The following is a 22,761-nucleotide window of genomic DNA, read 5'->3' as shown; positions in this document are numbered from 1 at the left end:
CATCCCCACGAGCAGACGCAGGAGACGCTGATGCACCCTTGCCCACGTGGAGCAGAGTGGGGGCTCATCGATCAGCTGCAGGGGAAGCGGGAGCAGCGGCGGCCGGCAACTGAGTCCTCACCCCATCCGGTGAACTATTTAGTTTAACCCTGAAGGAGGCCTCAAAAACACACCCTCCAGTGACTCAGTTATCCCCCAAATCCTGTGGTTGCCCTTTCGTTTCGGAGCGGGTCCGCCACTGACTTTTGGAGGGCAGCCATCTTACCTTCATCCTCCCCCATGCTCGGCGGGAATGGCTCTGGCTTTCGCGGGCTTTTGCCGCTGACGTCACTGTCAGGCGATGAGCCAGGAGCCGTACTCTCGTGAGAAGACGGCGCGGCCCCCAGTGACGCCGCACACACGGAGGGGAGACTGCCCAGGAGGCGGAGGGGGGCCGCAGCCTTGGATGTGCATAGCCGAGCTGTGGCTTGTGTCCCGTCTGCCTTTATCATGCACACATACATAAAAGAACGGGGGGGAAGAGAGAACAGATGGGGGGGTGAGAGAACGGATGGGGGGGGATGAGAGAACGATGGGTGGGGGATGAGAGAACGGATGGGGGGGATGATGAGAGAACGGATGGGGGGATGATGAGAGAACGGATGGGGGGGGATGATGAGAGAACGGATGGGGGGAGGGGATGAGAGAATGGATGGGGGGGATGAGAGAACGGATAGGGGGGGAAGAGAGAACAGATGGGGGGGATGAGAGAATAGAAGGGGGTGGAGAGAATAGAAGGGGGGGAGAATAGAAGGGGGAGAGAATAGATGGTGGGGTGGGGTGGGGGAGAGAACGGAAGGGGGGGAATGAACAGAAGGGGGGAGAAGTGAACAGAAGGGGGGAGAACGGAAGGGGGGGGAGAATGGAAGGGGGGGGAGAACAGAAAGGGGGGGAGAGAACGGATGGGGGGGGGAACAGAAGGGTATAGAGGGCACGTGTCAAACACAAGTACAAACAGCAACCCCAAAACGCTGTGTCGGCTAATATAGAGCTGGATACATGCGCTGGTGGAGGTGCATGGCTGAATGGGATGTGGGCCGTGGTTTGGCTTGGTTGTATGCGTCCGGGGTTGCGAGCTGTGTGTGTTGTGTGCTGTGTGTGTACTGCGTGTTGGATGTATGGGTATGGCCGTGTAAGTATGCCTGCTCTGTGGTATATAGGTGTGCAGTGTACATGATACCCCTAGGGCGCAGGGTGCATGCATACGGATATGCTTCTATATGCATGTGCACGCGGTTACATAGTTACATAGACACATCATAATTCAAACTCAAAAGATTCAGTTTACTTGACACCTTTTATCGTTGAGCCCTCCCTAATAAAGTTTCAATGGGGCTATATATGTTATACGGTATAGAATATATGTTGCATCTGTTGTAAATGTTATTGGTTATATATTTTATTTATGGTTCATATGTTATATAGGGTTAATAGGTTAAATATGTTCAGGATGTTAATAATAGGATTAAATAACTGAGTTCATTCAATTACGGGGTATATATATGTGTATATGTATGGATATATATATATATATAGTCATATAGATATAGGGATATGTAAATGCTGGGTATGTATATATATATATATATATATATATATATATGTAAGGATGTGCATATATATTAAAGGTTCCACGCTGTCAATTACATAGGCAGCGCCATATTGTCCCTGTTTGCCAGCGAAGTTACTGCGTACCAGTTGGGCTGCGCATGCGCGAGGGAAGCGCGCGAAGGGTAATATTAAGTAGAGACTTGGAGGGGGTTGAACTATGAACTCTGACTGTGAGAAGGTCAGCTGAGGCTGAGGACCAATGGGATGCGAGACTGTGTATGCAGGAACCGGATGCGTGTGGGCGGTGGGTCAGAGCAGCGAGGGAGGTGAAGGAGGAGGTTGGTGGAACCTCGTGTGCGAGAGCAGAGGGTCAGTGACCCGTCTGCTTAGGTAGGGTATGCCCACAGCCCCAGGAGCCTTTCCCCTGCCATCGTAGGGTGCTGTATTTGTAAGGACGCCCATAGTCGTCAGGGACGTTCCCCTTTAGTGAGGGTCATATGCGGAGCTGCGGAGCTGCGGAGCTGCGGCCGCCATCTTGGATTTCCCATCTGACGGTGCTGCAGAAGGGAGAGACGGCGCAAGGCTGGATTAACACCAGGGCCCCCTGTGGAGTGTCAAGGTCATCGTAGTGACCGGAAGGTATCCTTATCTACAAGTGCACCTACACCGGTCACCAGGCGCTGATCCCGCCTCCCACTAACTAATTGGGTTTCCTGAGAGAATGCATATGGTACCATACTTTACTGGTTATGAGACATACTCCTAAGGAGAGTGGCAGAGCCGCTTATGTACAGGACATTATCCCAATAAGGTGTGGCCGAGCCACGTTGTGTGTGTGTATGTAAATGTTATATGATAAGTCTGCATATCATTTGTTATTCATGTGTGATATAAAAAGGTTGCTGTTGCATACTGCTGTTGTTAGGTTCTTGCTCAGGGTATAATCTCTATAATGGGGATCCTGGGTGAGTGGAGGCGCTGCACCACAAGTGATAAAGGTATACCCCCAGGCTCCCAATATGCGGAGGCTCAGAGCTCCTGAAGCCACAGGTTTATGCACCGTAGTCCCTTAGTTCAGGTGTTCACAAAAAGGGCTACATTTGGAGGCGCTGCTGAGAGCTTAGACCTGGGGTGCCCCCACATTTTTTTGTCTCTATTGTGCAACCAACCCACATCATGTCGGTGCCCTCGGCGCTCGAGGTGCGCAAGTGGGCCCAACGGCGCGGGATTCCCTTGAACCGTGTTTTCGCGCTGGGCCATGTCCCCGCCATGATCTCGTTAGGCACAGTGACCGAGCAGGTCCGAAAGCTTCCTCTCCTGGACAATGCCCAAGTACAAGACCATTTTTATGACCGCGACCAGACCTGGCGCCGGATCTTGTATGCCACTGAACAAGATATATGCCCCGAGGCTTTGCCCCGTATACTGCTGCTGCCCGAGGCTCCGGGGGTGCGCTGTCCCATCGTCCAGGCGGACACCCCTGCGCCCCTGGCCACTTCCACCCCCCGGAGAGAGTATACCCCCACCGCTGGCGCCGCGACGGGAGGCCCCGACCACTCCCCTGACCGTGGCCTGCACCCTCACTGGCCCGCAGCCCTGAGCTTAGGCTCCTCCTCTACCCCGTCCGGCCTGCGGGTTAGCCTCAACCGACTTAGCCTATCAAGATTGGACGCTTACCCCGCTGTCGGGGATAGCTTACCGGGAGACACCTCTTTGCCCGCCTTAGCTGCCGTTATCCACAATACCACCCAGTCGCTCCAGTACAGGAAGTTAAAGGCCTTCTCCGGGGAGAAACCCACGCCCCAAGGGGAAGTAGGGATAGAGGACTGGCTGGATCATACCGAACAGGTACTACCTGAATGGACCTGCACGGACGCGGTCCGTAGACAGCACATCGTCGAGTGCTTACGGCCCCCCGCGTCCCACATGGTGCACTACTACCGAGACGACAACCCGGAAGCTGATGCGGCAGACCTCATCTACTGCCTAACCAAGGCGTATGGAGCTCCGGTGGACATGTATACTTTGATGTCGAAATTTCATGCGTTAGCCCAGAAGGAAGGGGAGATGGTATCCGATTTTCTCAGGCGACTACACCTGGATCTCTGGAATATGGTCAGGAAAGGCGTGTTGCCACGGAAAGAAGCCAACGGAATACGTACCACTCAGTTGCTGAGGGGCCTCCTACCCCTACACCCCGTGTCGGTGCGGGTCAGTAGCTGCATAACGCCCGGGCAAGCCCTGTCGTTTCACGACTTAATGGATCGGGTCCAAGCGCACGAGATGGTGTTGTTAGGGCGTGACTTAGCCACCGGGAAGAAGCCACCGCCCGGGGGTAAAGAAGCCAAGAAAGTGGACCCAAAGCCCGACGTGCCTGAACCTGGGGATCTCGATCCCGAGGATGTCCCCACCCCAGTGACACCCAGACCTCGTCCCCCGACTGGGCGAAGTCCCCCAACCAGGAGAGACGAGGCTTACCTCAGCCAAATGCAGTGTTACGCATGCGGAAAGATGGGACATTTACGGGCCCACTGCCCCACCTCGCGGAGGACGTCGTCCCGATCGGCGCAGTCGATGCCGTGCCGGCCCCTGGAGGATGAAAAGGTGTTGCCATCCTCTCCGAGCCCCCGAATTGGCCCCGCCTCCATTATTCGAGTGGTTATTGAGGGCATCTACGCCGCCGCATTATTGGATACGGGATCTCAAGTGACCATCGTGTATCGGCCCTTCTATGACCAACACCTACACCAACTACCGTTGCTATCTGCGGATGCCTTGCGACTACGGGGACTGAGTCATGAAGATTACCCCATAGACGGAGTAGTAAAGGTGCAGTTAGATATTCTCCAGCTGAATACTGGTAAACATCACCCCATGGAAGTGGAGGCCTTAGTGTGCCCCGAGCCGCAGGACCACCCCAGCGCCCCAATCATCTTGGGGACCAACGCTGACATTGTGCGCGCGGTATTCCGCCAGTTTTTGCAGGAAGCAGGAGAAGCCCCACTGCTGGCCCTAGCGGCCTGTCCCGCCCTCCAAGAGGTCTGCGGTAAAATTGCGACTGAGGAAGAGCATGGCGTCCTCTACAGCCAAGAATGGGGACTGACCCAGATTCCCCCGGGGGAAGGACGAATGATGGTCGCCGCTTGCCATTACCCCCGTCGACGGTCGGAGGATCAGCTCTTCACCTTGGAGAGTGTGGCCCAGGACGAACAACGTTTGGGCTACAAAGTACTAACCTCGGTCAAGGAATGGCCCGGGAAGATCCCGAAGCGCACCTGGGTGTATGTGCAGAATATATCCCCGTACCCGATGACTATTGACCGGCGGCAGACGCTAGGAAGGATATACCCGGTAACTTCCGAGGAGGAGGCCTCGACGGGACTAGCTGGGAGCTCGCCTACTACCATAGCGCCGGCATTGGAATTTGACTTTGGCGACTCGCCCCTCCCGGATGAGTGGAGGAAGAGGCTGCAGGATGAGCTACACGACCGAAGGGGTGTGTTCTCCACTGGTGACATGGATGTGGGGTGCAGTCGCAGTGCCCACCATACCATCCGAATGAGCGACGCCACCCCCTTCCGGGAGCGCTCCCGCCGGCTTGCCTCAAGGGATGTTGACGAAGTGAGGGGATTAATCGACGAGATGGAAACGGCTGGCATCGTGCGGGAATCTCGGAGCCCTTACGCCTCACCCATTGTGGTAGTCCGCAAGAAGAACGGGACGGTCCGTCTATGTGTGGATTACAGAACGCTGAATAACCGTACTATCCCCGACCAGTATACACTGCCCCGAATCGAGGACCTCCTGAATGCGTTAACCGGGAGTAAATGGTTCAGTGTGCTCGACCTCCGGTCCGGGTATTATCAAGTGCCCATGGGCCAGGAAGACCAAGAAAAAACGGCCTTCATCTGTCCCTTAGGGTTTTACCAGTTTACCCGCATGCCTCAAGGGATCTGCGGTGCCCCGGCCACGTTCCAGAGACTAATGGAAAAAACCCTCGGAGACCTTAACCCGCGAGAGTGCTTAGTGTACCTGGACGACATTATCGTGTTCGGGCGGACTCTAGAGGAGCATTCCGAGAGACTGATGAAGGTGCTGGATAGGCTTGAGGGGGAGGGCCTAAAACTGTCGCTAGACAAGTGCAAATTCTGTCGGACCTCTGTAACGTATGTGGGCCACATTGTGTCAGCTGATGGGGTGTCCACCGACCCAGGGAAGATCGAGGTGGTGATGAACTGGCCCAGACCTCAAAATGTTCAAGAGCTGCGGTCTTTCTTGGGGTTTTGTGGCTATTATCGGCGGTTCGTGGAGGGGTATTCCAGCAAGGCCAAGAGACTGAATGACCTTCTCAAGGTGTATCCGGGAGAAACCGGGAGAAAGGGGAGCTCGGCGCAGACACCCGTTGGGAAGACATGGACTCCAGAATGTGAACAGGCCTTCAAACACTTAAAGACCAGCCTCACTCAGGCCCCCGTCTTGGCCTACGCGGATCCTGAGCGAGACTATGACCTACATGTCGATGCTAGCCTCAGCGGGCTAGGAGCGGTTTTGCATCAGAAGTATGAGACCGGGCTACGTCCAGTGGCCTACGCGAGCCGAAGTTTAACCCCTAGCGAGCAGAATTACCCGGTCCATAAGTTGGAATTTTTGGCGCTAAAATGGGCGGTGGTGGACAAGCTGCACGATTATCTATATGGAGTACCGTTCGAAGTACGCACGGACAACAATCCCATGACCTATATCAATACGTCTGCCAAATTGGACGCCACCGGACACCGTTGGTTAGCTGCTCTAGCCAATTACCGGTTCAACCTTAAATACAAACCCGGACCCACCAACATAGGTGCCGACGCTCTGTCTCGTCGACCTGGTCTGCAATCCACCCCTGATGAGGAAGTCTGGGAGGAGATACCGGGCCCCGGGATTCGTGCTCTCTGTTCAGTAGCGGCGATAGTCGATGACAACGTAGCATTCTCGGAATTACGGGTGGTTGACTCGTTGGGATGTCATTCGCAGGCTGTTCCTCGGGCCTATCAAGGTCGAGACGGGATGAATATCAATGAAGATAATATCATAGCGTGGAAGGATCTAGTGCATTATCAGACACAAGACCCCATAGTGGAGCTAGCCCGTCAAGCTGTACAGCAAGATAATCCGTCTATACTGAAGCGGGCCCCCAAAGACTTGGTGAAGCTCCTGTTAAATGAGTTTGGGAAGTTTGAAATGGACAATTGTTTGTTATATCGGGTGATCTCCTATCATAACCATCCCGATCGGCGTCAGTTGTTTTTACCGGAACGTTTGAGAACACTAGTCCTCCGGGCCCTTCACGATGACCATGGTCACCTGGGCATTGACAAGACCTTTGGACTACTGCAGGATAGGTTCTATTGGCCGAGAATGAGGGAGTCAGTGGAGCAACATTGTAGGAAGTGTAATCGTTGTTTACAAAGGAAGACACTGCCTACCAGGGCGGCTCCTATGGCACACTTGAAAAGTTCGGGTCCCATGGATTTGGAGTGTATGGATTTTCTTTGTATCGAACCCGACAGTCGGGGAGTTAGTAATGTTCTGGTGATCACTGACAACTACACTAGGTACGCCCAAGCGTTCCCTACGAAAGACCAGAAGGCCGTAACGGTAGCCCGAGTACTATGGGAAAAATATTTCATTCACTATGGGTTACCAAATCGTCTTCACTCCGATCAGGGCCGGGATTTTGAAAGTACACTGATACGGGAGTTGCTCACCCTACTGAACGTTGCCAAGTCACGTACTACCCCGTACCACCCCGAAGGGGATGCCTTGCCCGAACGGTTCAATCGCACCTTGTTGGATATGTTGGGTACATTGACGAGCCCGCAAAAGACGGAGTGGAGTAAACAGGTTGAAGCATTGGTACATGCGTATAATTGTACCCGACATGAGTCCACTGGGTATACCCCGTATTTCTTGATGTTCGGAAGGGAAGCCCGGTTACCGGTGGATGTGCGCCTACAGATATCTACCGATGGGGTATCCAATAGGACGCATTTCCGATACGTTCAGCGACTAAAGGACAGTTTACAGTTGGCCTACAAATTGGCTGAGCGGACGACCGCACAATTGAATGCGGGGAATAAAAGGCGTTATGACCACAAAGTACGTTACAAGGAAATTCACCCCGGAGATGCGGTCCTTTTACGCAACTTAGGTGTTCCTGGGAAGCATAAATTGGCAGACCGGTGGCGGGAGGGTGTGTATGAGGTGGAGTCACAGATGCCGGGTCTTCCTGTGTACCGGATCAAGGATTCTGAAGGCCGCGTAAAAGTGTGGCATAGGAATCATCTGCTTCTCATACCTCAAGTAGGGACGGATGAATTGGAAGCCCCAGCCACTGCCCTAGATGGAGCAGTTGAATACACAGAGGATGGCTCAGAGACTATAAAAATTGCCACCTCTGAGGATACAATGGAGGGAACCTCTCAAAGGGGCCTTCCGGCCGTGGAGGCATCTCCCGATGGAGCCACGGGTAAAGAGCCTTTTGGCCCGAACATTGATCATTTGACTCCAGTGAGTCAGCCTCTAGACCCACAAAGTCCATGTTTTACACCCCAAAGAGACTGTGCTAATGCTGAACACCCCTCAAGGGTAGAGATGGAAATACCAGTTGAGACTGAGCACTCTGCAGAGGAAGCAGAGGAGGATCAACCCCGCCGAAGTCAAAGAAACAGTCAACCTCCCATGCGAATGGCATATGATCAGTTTGGGGTACCCCATTATGAGGCTCAGCAGTGGGCTCGGCATAGGATGCAAGCCATGATGGTACTGTTTAATGAGATGTGTAACCTAATCTAGGAAGAGAGGGTTGTGTACATAGTTAATATATATGTGGTTAGGTAGTCCAGCGGGGACGCTGGATTCTGGAGGGGGGAGAATGTAAGGATGTGCATATATATTAAAGGTTCCGCGCTGTCAATTACATAGGCAGCGCCATATTGTCCCTGTTTGCCAGCGAAGTTACTGCGTACCAGTTGGGCTGCGCATGCGCGAGGGAAGCGCGCGAAGGGTAATATTAAGTAGAGACTTGGAGGGGGTTGAACTATGAACTCTGACTGTGAGAAGGTCAGCTGAGGCTGAGGACCAATGGGATGCGAGACTGTGTATGCAGGAACCGGATGCGTGTGGGCGGTGGGTCAGAGCAGCGAGGGAGGTGAAGGAGGAGGTTGGCGGAACCTCGTGTGCGAGAGCAGAGGGTCAGTGACCCGTCTGCTTAGGTAGGGTATGCCCACAGCCCCAGGAGCCTTTCCCCTGCCATCGTAGGGTGCTGTATTTGTAAGGACGCCCATAGTCGTCAGGGACGTTCCCCTTTAGTGAGGGTCATATGCGGAGCTGCGGAGCTGCGGCCGCCATCTTGGATTTCCCATCTGACGGTGCTGCAGAAGGGAGAGACGGCGCAAGGCTGGATTAACACCAGGGCCCCCTGTGGAGTGTCAAGGTCATCGTAGTGACCGGAAGGTATCCTTATCTACAAGTGCACCTACACCGGTCACCAGGCGCTGATCCCGCCTCCCACTAACTAATTGGGTTTCCTGAGAGAATGCATATGGTACCATACTTTACTGGTTATGAGACATACTCCTAAGGAGAGTGGCAGAGCCGCTTATGTACAGGACATTATCCCAATAAGGTGTGGCCGAGCCACGTTGTGTGTGTGTATGTAAATGTTATATGATAAGTCTGCATATCATTTGTTATTCATGTGTGATATAAAAAGGTTGCTGTTGCATACTGCTGTTGTTAGGTTCTTGCTCAGGGTATAATCTCTATAATGGGGATCCTGGGTGAGTGGAGGCGCTGCACCACAAGTGATAAAGGTATACCCCCAGGCTCCCAATATGCGGAGGCTCAGAGCTCCTGAAGCCACAGGTTTATGCACCGTAGTCCCTTAGTTCAGGTGTTCACAAAAAGGGCTACATATATATATATGAAAGAAAAAAAAGAAAAGAAAACAGGCGCACACCTAGTGCATTAAAGTTTAACAATAATTTTATGGAACATTTAAAACCAGACAAATGCCCACTCACAAGTATAGCGGTTTTTCAATGCAGTTATGAGATAGGCCCTCATAAGCCAGTGGTGACGTTCGAGCCAGCAATTGTGTCCTCTCGTGCGCGGTCTCCTTCTACCGGAAGTGACGTTCACCCGGTCTGGTGTCCCGCACAAAACGGAAGTCCCTCCAGGAAACCGAGGCCTCGCCTGCCTGCCTCTAGCTGCTGCACCTCTAAAGCAGAGCAGGCATCTTTCCCACTGAGAGCGGATTGAGAGGAACGCAGCTTGTGGGAGGCTCGGCGAAGCAGATCAGTGGATACATCGTTTGGCTCTATTGGTGGTGCAGCAGCTAGAGGCAGGCAGGCGAGGCCTCGGTTTCCTGGAGGGACTTCCGTTTTGTGCGGGATACCAGACCGGGTGAACGTCACTTCCGGTAGAAGGAGACCGCGCACGAGAGGACACCATTGCTGGCTCGAACGTCACCACTGGCTTATGAGGGCCTATATCATAACTGCATTGAAAAACCGCTATACTTGTGAGTGGGCATTTGTCTGGTTTTAAATGTTCCATAAAATTATTGTTAAACTTTAATGCACTAGGTGTGCGCCTGTTTTCTTTTCTTTTTTTCTTTCATAGGTATTCCTAGGGAGTTGTGATCCCTCATAAACGGGCCGCCTATACCTGGATGCATTTATCTGGAACAGGACTCTGTGACTTTTAAGGTTTTATAAGTTTTTTGGAAAAAAGTTTTTATTTTTCTAATATTTTTTTACATTTTTTCATTTAAATTTTTATTTTATTCAGGTTAATTCCCATATAATAACTTATCTTTCCATATATATTTTTTATAATTATTTTGTTATGTATACTTTGTATTAAAATCAATACTGTTATTACACATTTTATCTTAGAACTACATAGGGTTTTTTATATACATATTTTTCTACCTTAGCCACCCCATAGGTTGTATTAACGCAGTTGGCTACTTACTCACAGTTAGGCAGGTTACTCCATTAGGCGCTCCTTTATTATTTTTGTTTTATATATATATATATATATATATATATATATATATATAGATATATGGATATGCACTCACTATAACTTAAGTACTGCTGCAAGTCGCTATGAAGTTAAAAAAATCACGCTGCAGTTTAAGGTTAAGTTGGTTATCAGTTATGCGCCGGTGGGATTCACCCACGACGTCGTACATGTGTTCCTCACATAGGTCCCTGACGAATCAGGACATTAAACAAGTCCCAGGGGGGTCGGTCCCGGGAAGGGAAAGCCGGCCGTTTTGGAAGGTCAGGCAAACCGACCTGCCCATTGGGCGTCAGACTCCCACTCGGGGGACCCCGAAGGGAGCGCTGGTTTTTCTTTTCTTTTTTTTCATTATTACAAAGCTGTTTAACTTATGTTTCAAATTTTGCTTTACCCCTTATGTGTTTTCCCTTGTACTGTCTCCTCCCTCCCTACCCCTCCCAATCCTTTCCCCATCCGGGGGAGGAGGCCGGCCTGGACGGAACACAAGAACTTTACCGGATGGCAACACCAAGGACGTCCGCCAGTTGAACAAGAGACAAAATGGACAGGGTGAGTCATCAAACGTTAGCTTGTTACACTTCTCACACATTAAGTGATGGCGTTAACCCTTATATCACATAACGTTAAGGGCTTTAATAGCCCAACCAAGAGAAAAATAGCTTTCACTGACTATAAAAGAAAACACGCAGATGTCCTAATGTTACAGGAGACTCATTTTAGCAAGACCAACGCACCTAAATTCCTAGACAAAGACTATGCCCAGTTCTACCTTTCCTCCACCGGTTAAAAAACGTGGGGTGGCCATCTTGTTCCATAATAAAATCCCATTTGTAGCCCAAACTATTAAAAGAGATACAGAGGGACGCTTTGTTATCCTAGTGGGTACGATACGGGAGCAATGCATCACAATAGCCACAATCTATGCCCCCTGCGAGCAGGACACAGTCTTCTTTGAAGACTTTTTTCGGACTCTACGCGCCGTTGCGAGGGGTGGCGTAATACTCGCAGGGGATATCAACATGGTCATGCAACCAAATCTAGACAGATCAGGGAATACGGGCGCGGTACATAAAAAGTGGGGACCTCTTTACGCAAGGGCCTCAAAGACAACCAACTGACTGACATATGGAGAGAACTACACCCGACTGATAGGGACATACGTTCTATTCCCACCCACACACGTTCTATTCCCACTCCTACAGCAGAATCGATTACTTTTTCGTCTCTTGTCAACTGGTTCCTCTGGTCTCCTGAGCTGGGATCCATGATATTTCATGGTCTGACCATGCACCGATAGAGCTAAGGTGCGAGCACATCCGAACAGGCAGACCAGGAGTGAACTGGAAGCTCAATTTATCAATCCTAAAAATCCCTGAGATTTATGAGACAATAAAGGAAGAAATAGTTAAATTCTTCCACACAAACACAGGCTCTGTAGATTCCCAGTTTGTATTATGGGAGGCTCACAAAGCGACGCTGAGGGGCATACTAATTAGCACCATAGCTAGGAGAAAACAGGAAAGGTACTCTAAAATTATGAAGCTTCTATTGAGATTACATTCCCTTACATCACACCATAAGAGTAACCCAGACCCGCAAACCCTACAAGAATTGAAATATACCAAAATTGAATTAAACATGTTGTTGACCTCCAGGGCAGATAACGCGCTGAGTTAGTCTAAGAGGAAATTTTACGAAAAAGCGAACAGGCTGGATACTATGCTGGCTCGAGCGTTAAGAGACAGACAAGTAAAGTTTAATATCCAAGCTATACGCTTAAAATCAGGCACCCCCACGGCCAACCCTAAGAAAATAGTAGAAGAATTTGGTTCGTTCTATGAAACATTATATAACGGAGAGAAAGTGGCACATAACGCTAAAACGAGCGAGAAGCTGAGAGATTTCTTAGCCAGCTCAAAACTAAGGAGATTGACAGAGGCAGAGAGAGAGGCAATGGGCGCTGATTTCTCTATAGAGGAGGTGTCACAAGCCATTAAGGAACTCAAACCCTCAAAAGCCCCAGGGCCAGATGGCTTCTCGGGGCTATACTATAAGAAATTTGCCAAAGTACTAGCCCCTAGGTTGCTCCACGTGTTCAATGCAATATTAGCAGGAGCCCCCATCCCCAGAGAGATGTTACAGGCGTCTATATCATTAATCCATAAACCAGGTAAAGATCCGCTGGATTGCAATAGTTATAGGCCCATATCCCTAATCAATACTGACATTAAAATATACGCTAAACTATTGGCCAATAGATTATGTCTAATACTACCCAGACTTATAGACCCAGATCAGGTCGGATTCATCAAAGGCAGACAGGCAGCGGACAATACCCGGCGATTTATTGATCTGGTAGAATTGGCCACTAAAAATAACACACAAAGTATGCTGTTAAGTCTGGATGCAGAAAAAGCTTTTGATAGGATAGACTGACCTTACCTGGAGGAGACGCTTGCGGCATTTGGCTTTGGGGATCAGGTGAGTAGAGCGATTCTCTCGCTGTACTCAGGACCTACCGCCAGGGTAATACACCAGGGCTTTCCATCTCTCCCCTTTCAAATTAAGAGTGGCACGAGACAGGGATGCCCATTATCCCCTCTTCTGTTCGCTCTATGTATAGAACCTCTGGCGGCGCAAATTAGAGACAACCTGTATATCTCAGGGTTAAACGTATATTCTCAAACACATAAAGTGGCCCTGTACGCAGATGATATCCTACTAATTATCTCAAAGCCCCTCACCTCCTTGCCAAACCTATTGGATTCATTGGACAGATTCTCGAACATTTCGGGATTTAAAATAAATCAAGCTAAATCTGAAGTCCTCAACATCAATCTCCCTAGACACATAGAGAAGTTATTGCAACTGAATTTTAACTTCCACTGGCAACAGAAATACATAAAATATCTAGGAGTCCAAATAACCAAGAACACCAAAGACATCTACAATGCAAATTACCCCAACCTAATTCGGACTTTGATAGCTGACCTCCATAAATGGTCCTCTATACGAATATCCTGGATAGGTAGGATACATAGCGTCAAAATGAACCTACTTCCCGTATCCTATACATTTTCCAGACGTTACCAGTGCCACTCAGACTGAAGGATTTGCTCTCACTTCAGTCTGCAATCTCTAAATTTATCTGGGGAGGGAAAAAAATGAGAGTCAACAAATTAAATATGAAAAGATCTGTCCTAGCGGGGGGCCTAGCGGTACCCTGCCTGCTCTCATATTACAAAGCGGCTCAATTAAGCCAAATTGTTCAATGGCAATCCAATCCACATCTAAAACGGTGGGTGGAATTAGAGGGTGCTGCCTGCACTCCTTTGAAAATACGCAACTTGATTTGGCTACCTAAAATAGCACGACAATCTGCTGACATGCCACTTTCCTCAATGACCAACTCGTTGTCTATCTGGGAGGCCAATAAGACTAAATACTCCATCACCACGAGTAATTCTTCAATGTCCCCAATTTGGAACAATCCCAAGTTCGCTCCTGGCCTACTAGAGGGAGATGCCTCAATTTGGAAACAAAAAGGTTATATATGAATCAAAGATCTTGAGGGATACAATAGCAAGATTAAAACGTTTGATCACGTCAGACTAGAAAAAGATATACCCCACTCAGACTTTTTTAGGTACCTCCAGCTCCGAGCATTTTATAACAAATTTGCCCCATACCCCCCCCCCCCCCCCCCCCCGACGTCATTCGAAAAGCTCTGTCTGGCAGAGACCGACACAAAGGGACTCACATCACAATTGTACAAGGAAGTAGTTGATTCTGCGAGCTCTAGACAACAGCCACCGTCATTTAGAACCCAATCGGAAAGAGACCTGGGAGAGACATTAGAAGACGACGAGTGGAACGCTATATATCTGGCCACGGCAAAAAGCTCCATATGTACCACACTAAAGGAGAACGCATATAAGGTCCTAATTTGGTGGTACCTCACCCCAATGAAATTAGCCAAGTTCGTGCCTGGATCCTCCTCGCTAGGCCCCCGGCAGTGCAGAGGATCGGCCGATCTGTTACATATGCTGTGGTCTTGCCCGCGGATCTCCCCACTATGGGAAGAAATTAGACATTGGATACAGAGGGTCTTCGACCTCACTATTCCCCCAGACCCATGGCTATTCCTCTTGAATAGACCACTAACGGGCCTGTCCAAAGCAAACAATAAACTAATAGCACATTTTGCATTAGCCACGAGGAGCGAGATCGCAGCACTAAGGAAACGCCCCGAAATGCCAAGTATCCCAAAGATTCGAAATCGATTGTGGTTTATCTGCCAGATGGAAAAGTTGACGAGTCTAGTTAACGACACTGGCACCAATTATCTCAAAGTATTGACGCCTTGGCTGGCGCAGACGGATATCCCCGGGGTTGAGAGGAACACAATCTGGCTATGATAGATGCAGGTGTGTTCTCCTTTAGGAGTGGAAACTCAGCTCACGACGACTACACAGACAAATAGACAGAAAGCCTACAGAGGTGATAAAATGGAGAGGACGCAACCCACAAAGAGCCTTACTAGGAGCGGTGGAGACCTAGCATGAGTGGATGCTCCTTTCTCGGCCGCGCCGCCCCTTACTCCCTCCCTACCCTCCCCATCCCTTCCTACCCTCTTTTTAAAAAAAAATTTTTTTTATTGATTTTGTTTTTGTGTTTGTCAATTTGAATTAATTATATTATGTGAATTATGTTATTATCTTTATTGCTAGTCCACCCAAAACAACCCGGTCGAGTAGGGCCCGAAAAACCGGGATATGTCTCACGAGCTGACATACGGTACTGTCTATAGCGGAGATTAACACTAAAAATGAATGTAATGTATACTGTATTCTGTATCACTTGTGTGGAAAAAATGCAATAAAATCTAAGTTACAAAAAAAAAAGATGTAATTCGCTGCGAACCAATCGCTGATAACTCCTTGTCACAATGGTTAAGGACTGTGCAGTCTTCAATCACATGTTTCTCCTTAGTTATAGTGTAATCAATGTCATTCCTTATTCTATTGAGTCCACTCCATGTCCATTTTCTATTTTGATTCTTCATGAAGAATTAATTCACGATGTAGATGTTTCCACATTCTGCAAAATCTATCAATCTGTCTCCACGTTAATTTATGTTGCCAGAACTATACTTACCAACTGATGCTTTGTCTTTCTGCTTGTCACCAATCTTTGCATTGAAATTACCCATAAGGATCCTCCACAAACTGTTTCTCCACTCATATTAACTATAAGTGTAAATTCTCACAAATAAGGGGTTTAGCCCCACAGAACCAATAACTCTGATTATAAGCAGAATTTGTACTACGCGTAAGGGTAATACAACTACCAGTTAATCACGACTTACTGTCGCGGCCGAGTTTATTCTAACATTTGCTCGGTCTCGGCCGCGACAGATACCGGGCGCGCGCCGAGGTTTCCCGTGCGCGCGCCGGAGCCTCGAAAGATCGGTCCTCCGATCGAGGCACCCCCCTCCCGTCTCCGGGTCCACCGGGTCCCCCGGAGCCCCCACCGCCATCCCCCACATTAGAGGAACCCAGGGCTCCCTCGGGGAGCCCTGGGCATACTCGCCATGCGCGCACACTCCCGTTGAAGCGTGACCGCGCATCGATGACGCGCGGCACGCCGAGGGAAAAAACCGAGCAAGCCGGGAAATCTCCCGGCTTGCGGCACTAGCCAAGTAAGAATAAAGTGTGCCGCCTCTCTACTCATTAAGTAGTTTAAAGAATGTCACAATAAGAACCCTTTAAGAAGATATTAATATTCATCTAACTATAAAACTTAAAGTTTAAGCTCATTTTGTAAAACTTTGAAAGACTATGTTAAAATACTTGTACGTGTATGATTTGTAAACAAAAAAGCATCCATTGTGATATTTCCGAACTAAATAGAAAATACATTTCAGAACCATTTTTTTATGAAGGATTGCTATGAAGAGCCACACATGGATATTTGTTTCTAGTCCGTATCCATATTTAAAATCAATAAACTTCTTCAGCATGTGAATTAAAGAGATATTACCAGATTTAACAACATCAACTTGCAGAACTGCTCCTGAAGTGAATGTCTTTGTATTAGTAACTGCTTGCAGGGCTTAGTCATTCTGCCTGACAGTCTTTGCTCAGTAACAAAACAGATACCTGTATGATTGCATCAAGATTCACAAAACAGATTTTAGCTATGACATATTGTACTTATACCATTTCATATCTATTGACCAAGTTAAAAACATTTTGTGGGGGTAGGGACTCAGAATAAAAGTCTATTGGGTCTTGCAAAAGTAATATGCGTCAGTGCAAGGATTAACCTAAACTCTGTATTTGTCAAATATAAGTTGAGGGAGCCCTTAAAAGCCATAGTTCCTGCAATTTTTGTCATCCATATCTTTGTAAACACTTTTATATTACCTTTATTCCTTCTACTACAATTGGCTTTTTGGCAATTTGACTATAATGTTTTGATACATGTGTGACCACCAGATAAAATCCTAAGGCTTAACTCTCTTACATGTATAGAGCCCATTCGAAAATGAGACTACAATAGGAGATTCCAAAATGGTGGCATGGCTAGTAATATTGCTTACAGTGAATACTAGTTCATAAGAGGGTGATTTTACTAGGCAATACAATTTGGGAATCCAGTGAGTAACATCATAGTGTTAGTTCTCCAGCATGGATAGCCAGACTTGGGCCTAGCTCCCATTCAACATGCTCGCCTTCCATCAGCACTGGATGTCATCAACTCATGAGCTGAAAGAAGAGACCATTGCTCCCTTGTTTAGACTCACCTCAGCCTATGCATCTGCCTTCTACAATTCTCCCTAACACCCTGGTATTCAGTGCTCCTTTCAGATGGGAGTCATGGAACCCTTCTCAATGGATAAGTTATTGCTATCAGCCTTTTGGCATGTTTAAAAAAGAATTTGGATTTTTTGCAACACTAAAGAACCACTAAATAGTGAGTAGTCAGCCTTGAAACTGAAATGCCATTTTATGACTTCATTATGACTGTGTATACTCTCCAAAATAATGAATACTGTACATCACATATAGAGATGGGCTAATCCACCCAAATCCTTTTCCCAGAATTTCACTGATGTTACGACCAAAATCAGTTTCATGGTGTCAAAGCCGCATACAGATTTGGGCAATATCAATCCATGTGGATTCATCAAAATCCGCCATTGGAAACAACCTGTGGATGGATTTGTAGAATCCAATCCGCGGATTCAGCAATCCGCGGATTCAGCAATCCGTTGGTGGATTCTTTAAGAATTCGCCAACAGATTGCTGAATTTGCGGATTGAATTCTGCAAATCTGTCCATGGGTTGTGAAATCCGTAGAGTGTTTTTGTAATAATAATAAAAAATACGCAAAACACAAATCGCCCTTTTCTTACATTGTTCTGCTGAAATCCATGGACAAAAAGGAACCAGCCAATCGGCTACGGATCCAAATTCGCAAAAAAAACTCCCCCATCTCTAATCACATATATAAACCCTTTAAAAGAAAACTGGTATCGGTATTACATTACATAAATACGATGCTGGATACATATTAGCAATGTAAAATGACACGAAAAGATTTCTCTGTTTCAAGGCCTAATAGTTTTGTTAGGTTGTATTTGTAGCATACAGTAGGTCAGTACATCCAGCTAAAGCATACTCCCCTTTCTAAAGTAACTGCACACAGGAAAATATCACCTAACAACCGTTTAACAAAAGCAGACATTTTCACATAATGAGCTTGGTGCGAGGGAGTTTGAAACATGTCTTTATAAGAAGCTTCTTTGTTAGTTAATTAAGCTTCCGTAGATAAGGGAAATGTATACAGTAGCATTCCTTTTTATTTATAATAGCTTTTGCTTTTGCCACTATCGTAAGAGTCAATTGTAACTGCATACAACAACAAGAAAACAATATTATGCATTGGATTTTTCTACATTACTTCTATTTTACCTTTTTCAACAATGAATAGTTCACACAGGTTCCTTCGGCCTATTCTATTCTTTAAATATTGAAACATACTGTAGGTAATACTGTGTTAATAGCAACCATATATGTCATTTATTATATATTTTAAATACTGTAGTAGGTTTCATTTCTGTGTTGCTAGTTGCGGATACACCGTAGCAGCCATTATGCTAAGGTCCCGCTGCATGTGCCGGCGCCCTCACTACGTGCAGACGGCACGTGAAAGGCACTTCACAACTATCTGCGGTCCGTCGCCGCTCGGGATTACAATTCTATTGCATCCCCTGCTGGCTGACGCGTCACAGCGCATAGTGAGCCGGGCAGTGAGGAGGGACTGGGGCCGGCTCGGGAGGAAGTCAGCAGCTGGTGAGTGGCACGCACGCGGCTGCGTGCGCGGTCGGATGCAGCGGGACCCAAGCCTTATTGTCTCTGTTAATGCATTGAAGTTCACAAATTATGCAATAAATATTATGTTTTAACCTGTTTGAAGGAAGCCACCGTTTGTTTGAACATAGCCACATTAAATATTGCATTATATATCGAACGATGAATGTGCAGCTGTGTTAAGGGGTGCAATAACGGCTGCTATATCTTTTATTACTTATCTTAAATTCAAGGATGGAGTGTTTGTAAAAAATTACATAAAATAACTCACTTCCAATGTCTGGTCTCAGCTTTTTGTCATACTCTTTCAATAACTTGTTGAGTATTAGCGTAGCATCTGTGTCTTGTGTTTTTGGAGCCAGTACCCATTTTTGGTTAATTGTTAAATCTTCATATTCATCATCTTCAATCTTCCTGGAGCTACAGTAATAAAATGTAAAACAATTATATTAGTTATAATGACATGTATATGTTTAAAAAAAAAACAATAAATGATAGTTAATTATTTGTTTTGGTTCTGTGCTTTGTTGATTATATACAGTACTTTCATTGTACAATTATTCAATAAATAATGGATAACATTCCGAAACAAAACAAATGATCGCACAAATTTACTTTCATAGTACCCATTTTACTGAAATGGGTAGTCTACTGATTATACAGTATGCTGAATCATGTTTGTATATTAAATACCATTTGTGTGGTGAAAAAAGTGTAGTAGATAGGAAAGCTATTAAAATCGGTCCATATTTGTGTAACGTCTTTCATATGTCACCTAGCTTATCTAATATATTCCATGTTGTATGGATTCCATAGGCTGATATCAATGTTTTACTATATTTACTTGTTCTCTTAATAAAAAATATATATATATATATATATATATATATATTCAAAATCTATTTACTAACCCATCTATACAGAAAATACTGCACTACAAGACTAAGATGAATGGATAAATAAAAATATTCTAATATCTAATATCTTATCATTGCATTTATAAATGATCTCTCTGCAAAGTCTCTTACATCTTGACATATTAAAAGATAGCGTAATAGGTATTTATTATTTATTTAGTTATGAAGAACTAAAAATATCCCTTGTACACAACTGTGAGAAGGTGCCAACCTAATAATTTCATTGCATAGTAAGAAAACTTCCTAAACCAATCACATATCTAACTAAAGCAACTGCTAGGAATTATAAAGATTGCATACCTTTCTTTTTTCCAAGATGGCTAAGTGTGTGATTTTATAATGGAAGTTATTTTACCTATTCAAGTTGGTAAGGTGAAGCAGATTATATGAAAAAGATACCCAAAAGACCTTAGTAAAAATGTATTTTTAGGGATACTGCATTGTTCTAAAACAAATTTTATTTATAAAACAAAGTAGTTTTTTGTTAGATGTGCTTAGTAGAATCCCCCAACATAAAAATACAGGTCAAACAACACAGCATATGGCTCATATGATTCATATCATTCATTTTTATATAACTTTTTAGTTACTGTACTATAGCTATAATTCAGATAAGTTAATTAATTCTATAAACAGCTTAAATATACTTATGTTATCATTTCTATTTTATTCATTGCATAACCTTGAAAATAAGCAAAACCGTTTAGTGAACTTCCAAAGTACAAGTCATCCCAAAAGATTTTAAAGTACAGTATGCAAGTGGTGGATAAAACAAGAGCAAGGATATGCATTCAAAATGCCAGTGCACTACAACCTTACTCATCACTAATTATAACAGAGTTGAGTTGGAAAAGGAATTCTGACTGGTGTACAGTTTATAAAAGAATTGGTATCCTTATCTTTGGCCTTACAGAAAAAGCTAGGAGGAAGTAACTAGACACAGTCACCACACTATTTCGTGTCTTATTTTGAACCAGATTTACATTGGTTCACATCGTTTCAAGACAAAGTATAGTATGTTGAGTATTAGAAATACAATCCTATACTGAGGTTATAGTCATATGATTACATTTATCAGCAAAAAAAAAAACTTACAATCAGATGTGCTGACAGGTGTCAATGTAATTTAATATTTTACATCAACAGTGTGTTTTATTTCATTTTCATGGATAGTAAAAAGCTGCAAATGTATGAAATGGTGTTCTCCTTTCGCCCTGGGCTTGTTGTACTGTATTCACCAAGCCTGGCTTCTATAAATATAATAAGTATTTTAATGATTTTGTAGCAAGATAATTAAATTACAATGTTCAGAAAATCACATTACACATATTGTATGGCTGCACTCTAATCGCTCTTTGATCTTTGCCAAGAAAGGTAATTTAAAGGAGACAGTCGAAACTGCAAGCTGCTGGTGACGGTGTGATATGAGTTGAGTACTGTACAGTAACTTGGCTCTCCTACAGTAGCTACAGGGTATTAGTTAATGCAAATTAAAATAGATCAAACGCAAAATAAACGATACATACGTTATTTTTTTACTTCAATTGAACTGTATATTGCTGAAAGGATGCAGAGCTGAGACACCAGATCGAAACAAGCTCCCTTAGCAATACTGTGAGATCATCCTTATATTGCTATTATGTCTTACCAGACACACTATTCAAATAACAGTAATTTTATAACTAGTAAACTACCTGTAAGCAAACAACTTTCTTAGAAAAGAGAAAGACAGGTACAGTATGCACTGGCTGTGAGCTGCCCCAATTCTTGTTAATACTGTATGAGTATAATAAATCACCTTCACAAGGTAGCGTAGCTTTGAATAGTATTCTGAATGATTTAAATGTTTAATAAATTAACAAAGGGGAAACCAGACTCACATAGATCCAGCGATTCACGTTCCTATTTCATCACATTTCCAAGCACAACAACAACAACAACTAACGTATTGTGAAACGTAGCAAGACTTACCAGGCTTGAAATACAGACAAAAAGAAGAAAACCAGTAGGAGCTTAGCAGACATGACTGCGAAGGATTTAATCAGGTGAACAATACAAAAGATACAGCATATGCTTAATGATCCAAACAAAAATAACCACAGGCAGAATTTCGTATTCTTGATCTTCCTTGTATTCCCATTTACAAAAAGAAGGCTTTTTACTTTTAATGCTCCCAATATAGAAACATGCTTCCAGATGTGAAAATAAGGCAAGCTTCCAAGTCCAATGCTAGTTTTATGCAGAGCGGGATCCTGCACTTTTATTGTAATGATAATCAGCTGCCCGAAATAATGCAGCTCCAATCCTCATGCTTCACTTAGTTACTGCCATGCACCTTGAACTGCACATACATGGTATAGTCCTGCAACTGGTAACCCACAGCAATGAAGCGCACAAGGCACAGTGTAAGTAGAACACAGATTTCCAAAGAGTAATAACACCTTCAGTTCCCGCAGGCTTCAAGGCGCCTGCAAGCCTTTCATGTCAGCACTGGAAGAGACCTAACTGGTCAAAAACAAGGGTTTAGATCCACAAGCACCATATTCCCGAATCCCCAGCAGCTGCAGTATCCGCAAAGTGTGCAACTATGATGCAAGATTGACCCTCCAAATAGAGCATTCCAAAAGCAGAAACAAGGAGAAAATAATGGCACTCAGTCGTATCTGCATCTTGAGTGTGAACATGATGACTGCTGCTGGACTCAATACATTTCCACTCATGTGATTCAGTTATACAGTACTTGCTATCCTCGCGGTTAGTAAACGATCCTTAAAAATAGAGGCGGAGTGATAGAGTCTGCG

The 22,761-nt window shown here is 45.8% G+C and overlaps 1 protein-coding gene across 1 annotated transcript in view; it reads right to left on the bottom strand.

Annotated features, from left to right (window-relative positions):
• The window catches only part of GABRG3 (gamma-aminobutyric acid type A receptor subunit gamma3), a 727,352-nt gene extending 705,088 nt beyond the window's left edge, over positions 1–22,264 (bottom strand). The window contains exons 1-2 of the mRNA XM_075590563.1: positions 21,932–22,264; positions 19,315–19,463 (exon numbers count right to left, since the gene is read on the bottom strand). Of these exons, the coding sequence (XP_075446678.1) occupies positions 19,315–19,463; positions 21,932–21,984 (202 nt within the window). The 5' untranslated portion in view covers positions 21,985–22,264. The remainder of the gene's footprint in view (positions 1–19,314; positions 19,464–21,931) is intronic.
• Positions 22,265–22,761: the final 497 nt, after the last annotated feature.

Source organism: Ascaphus truei, chromosome 3 (assembly GCF_040206685.1).
Source record: "Ascaphus truei isolate aAscTru1 chromosome 3, aAscTru1.hap1, whole genome shotgun sequence".
NCBI lineage: Eukaryota > Metazoa > Chordata > Amphibia > Anura > Ascaphidae > Ascaphus > Ascaphus truei.
This window is presented reverse-complemented; position numbering and strand designations above follow the sequence as displayed.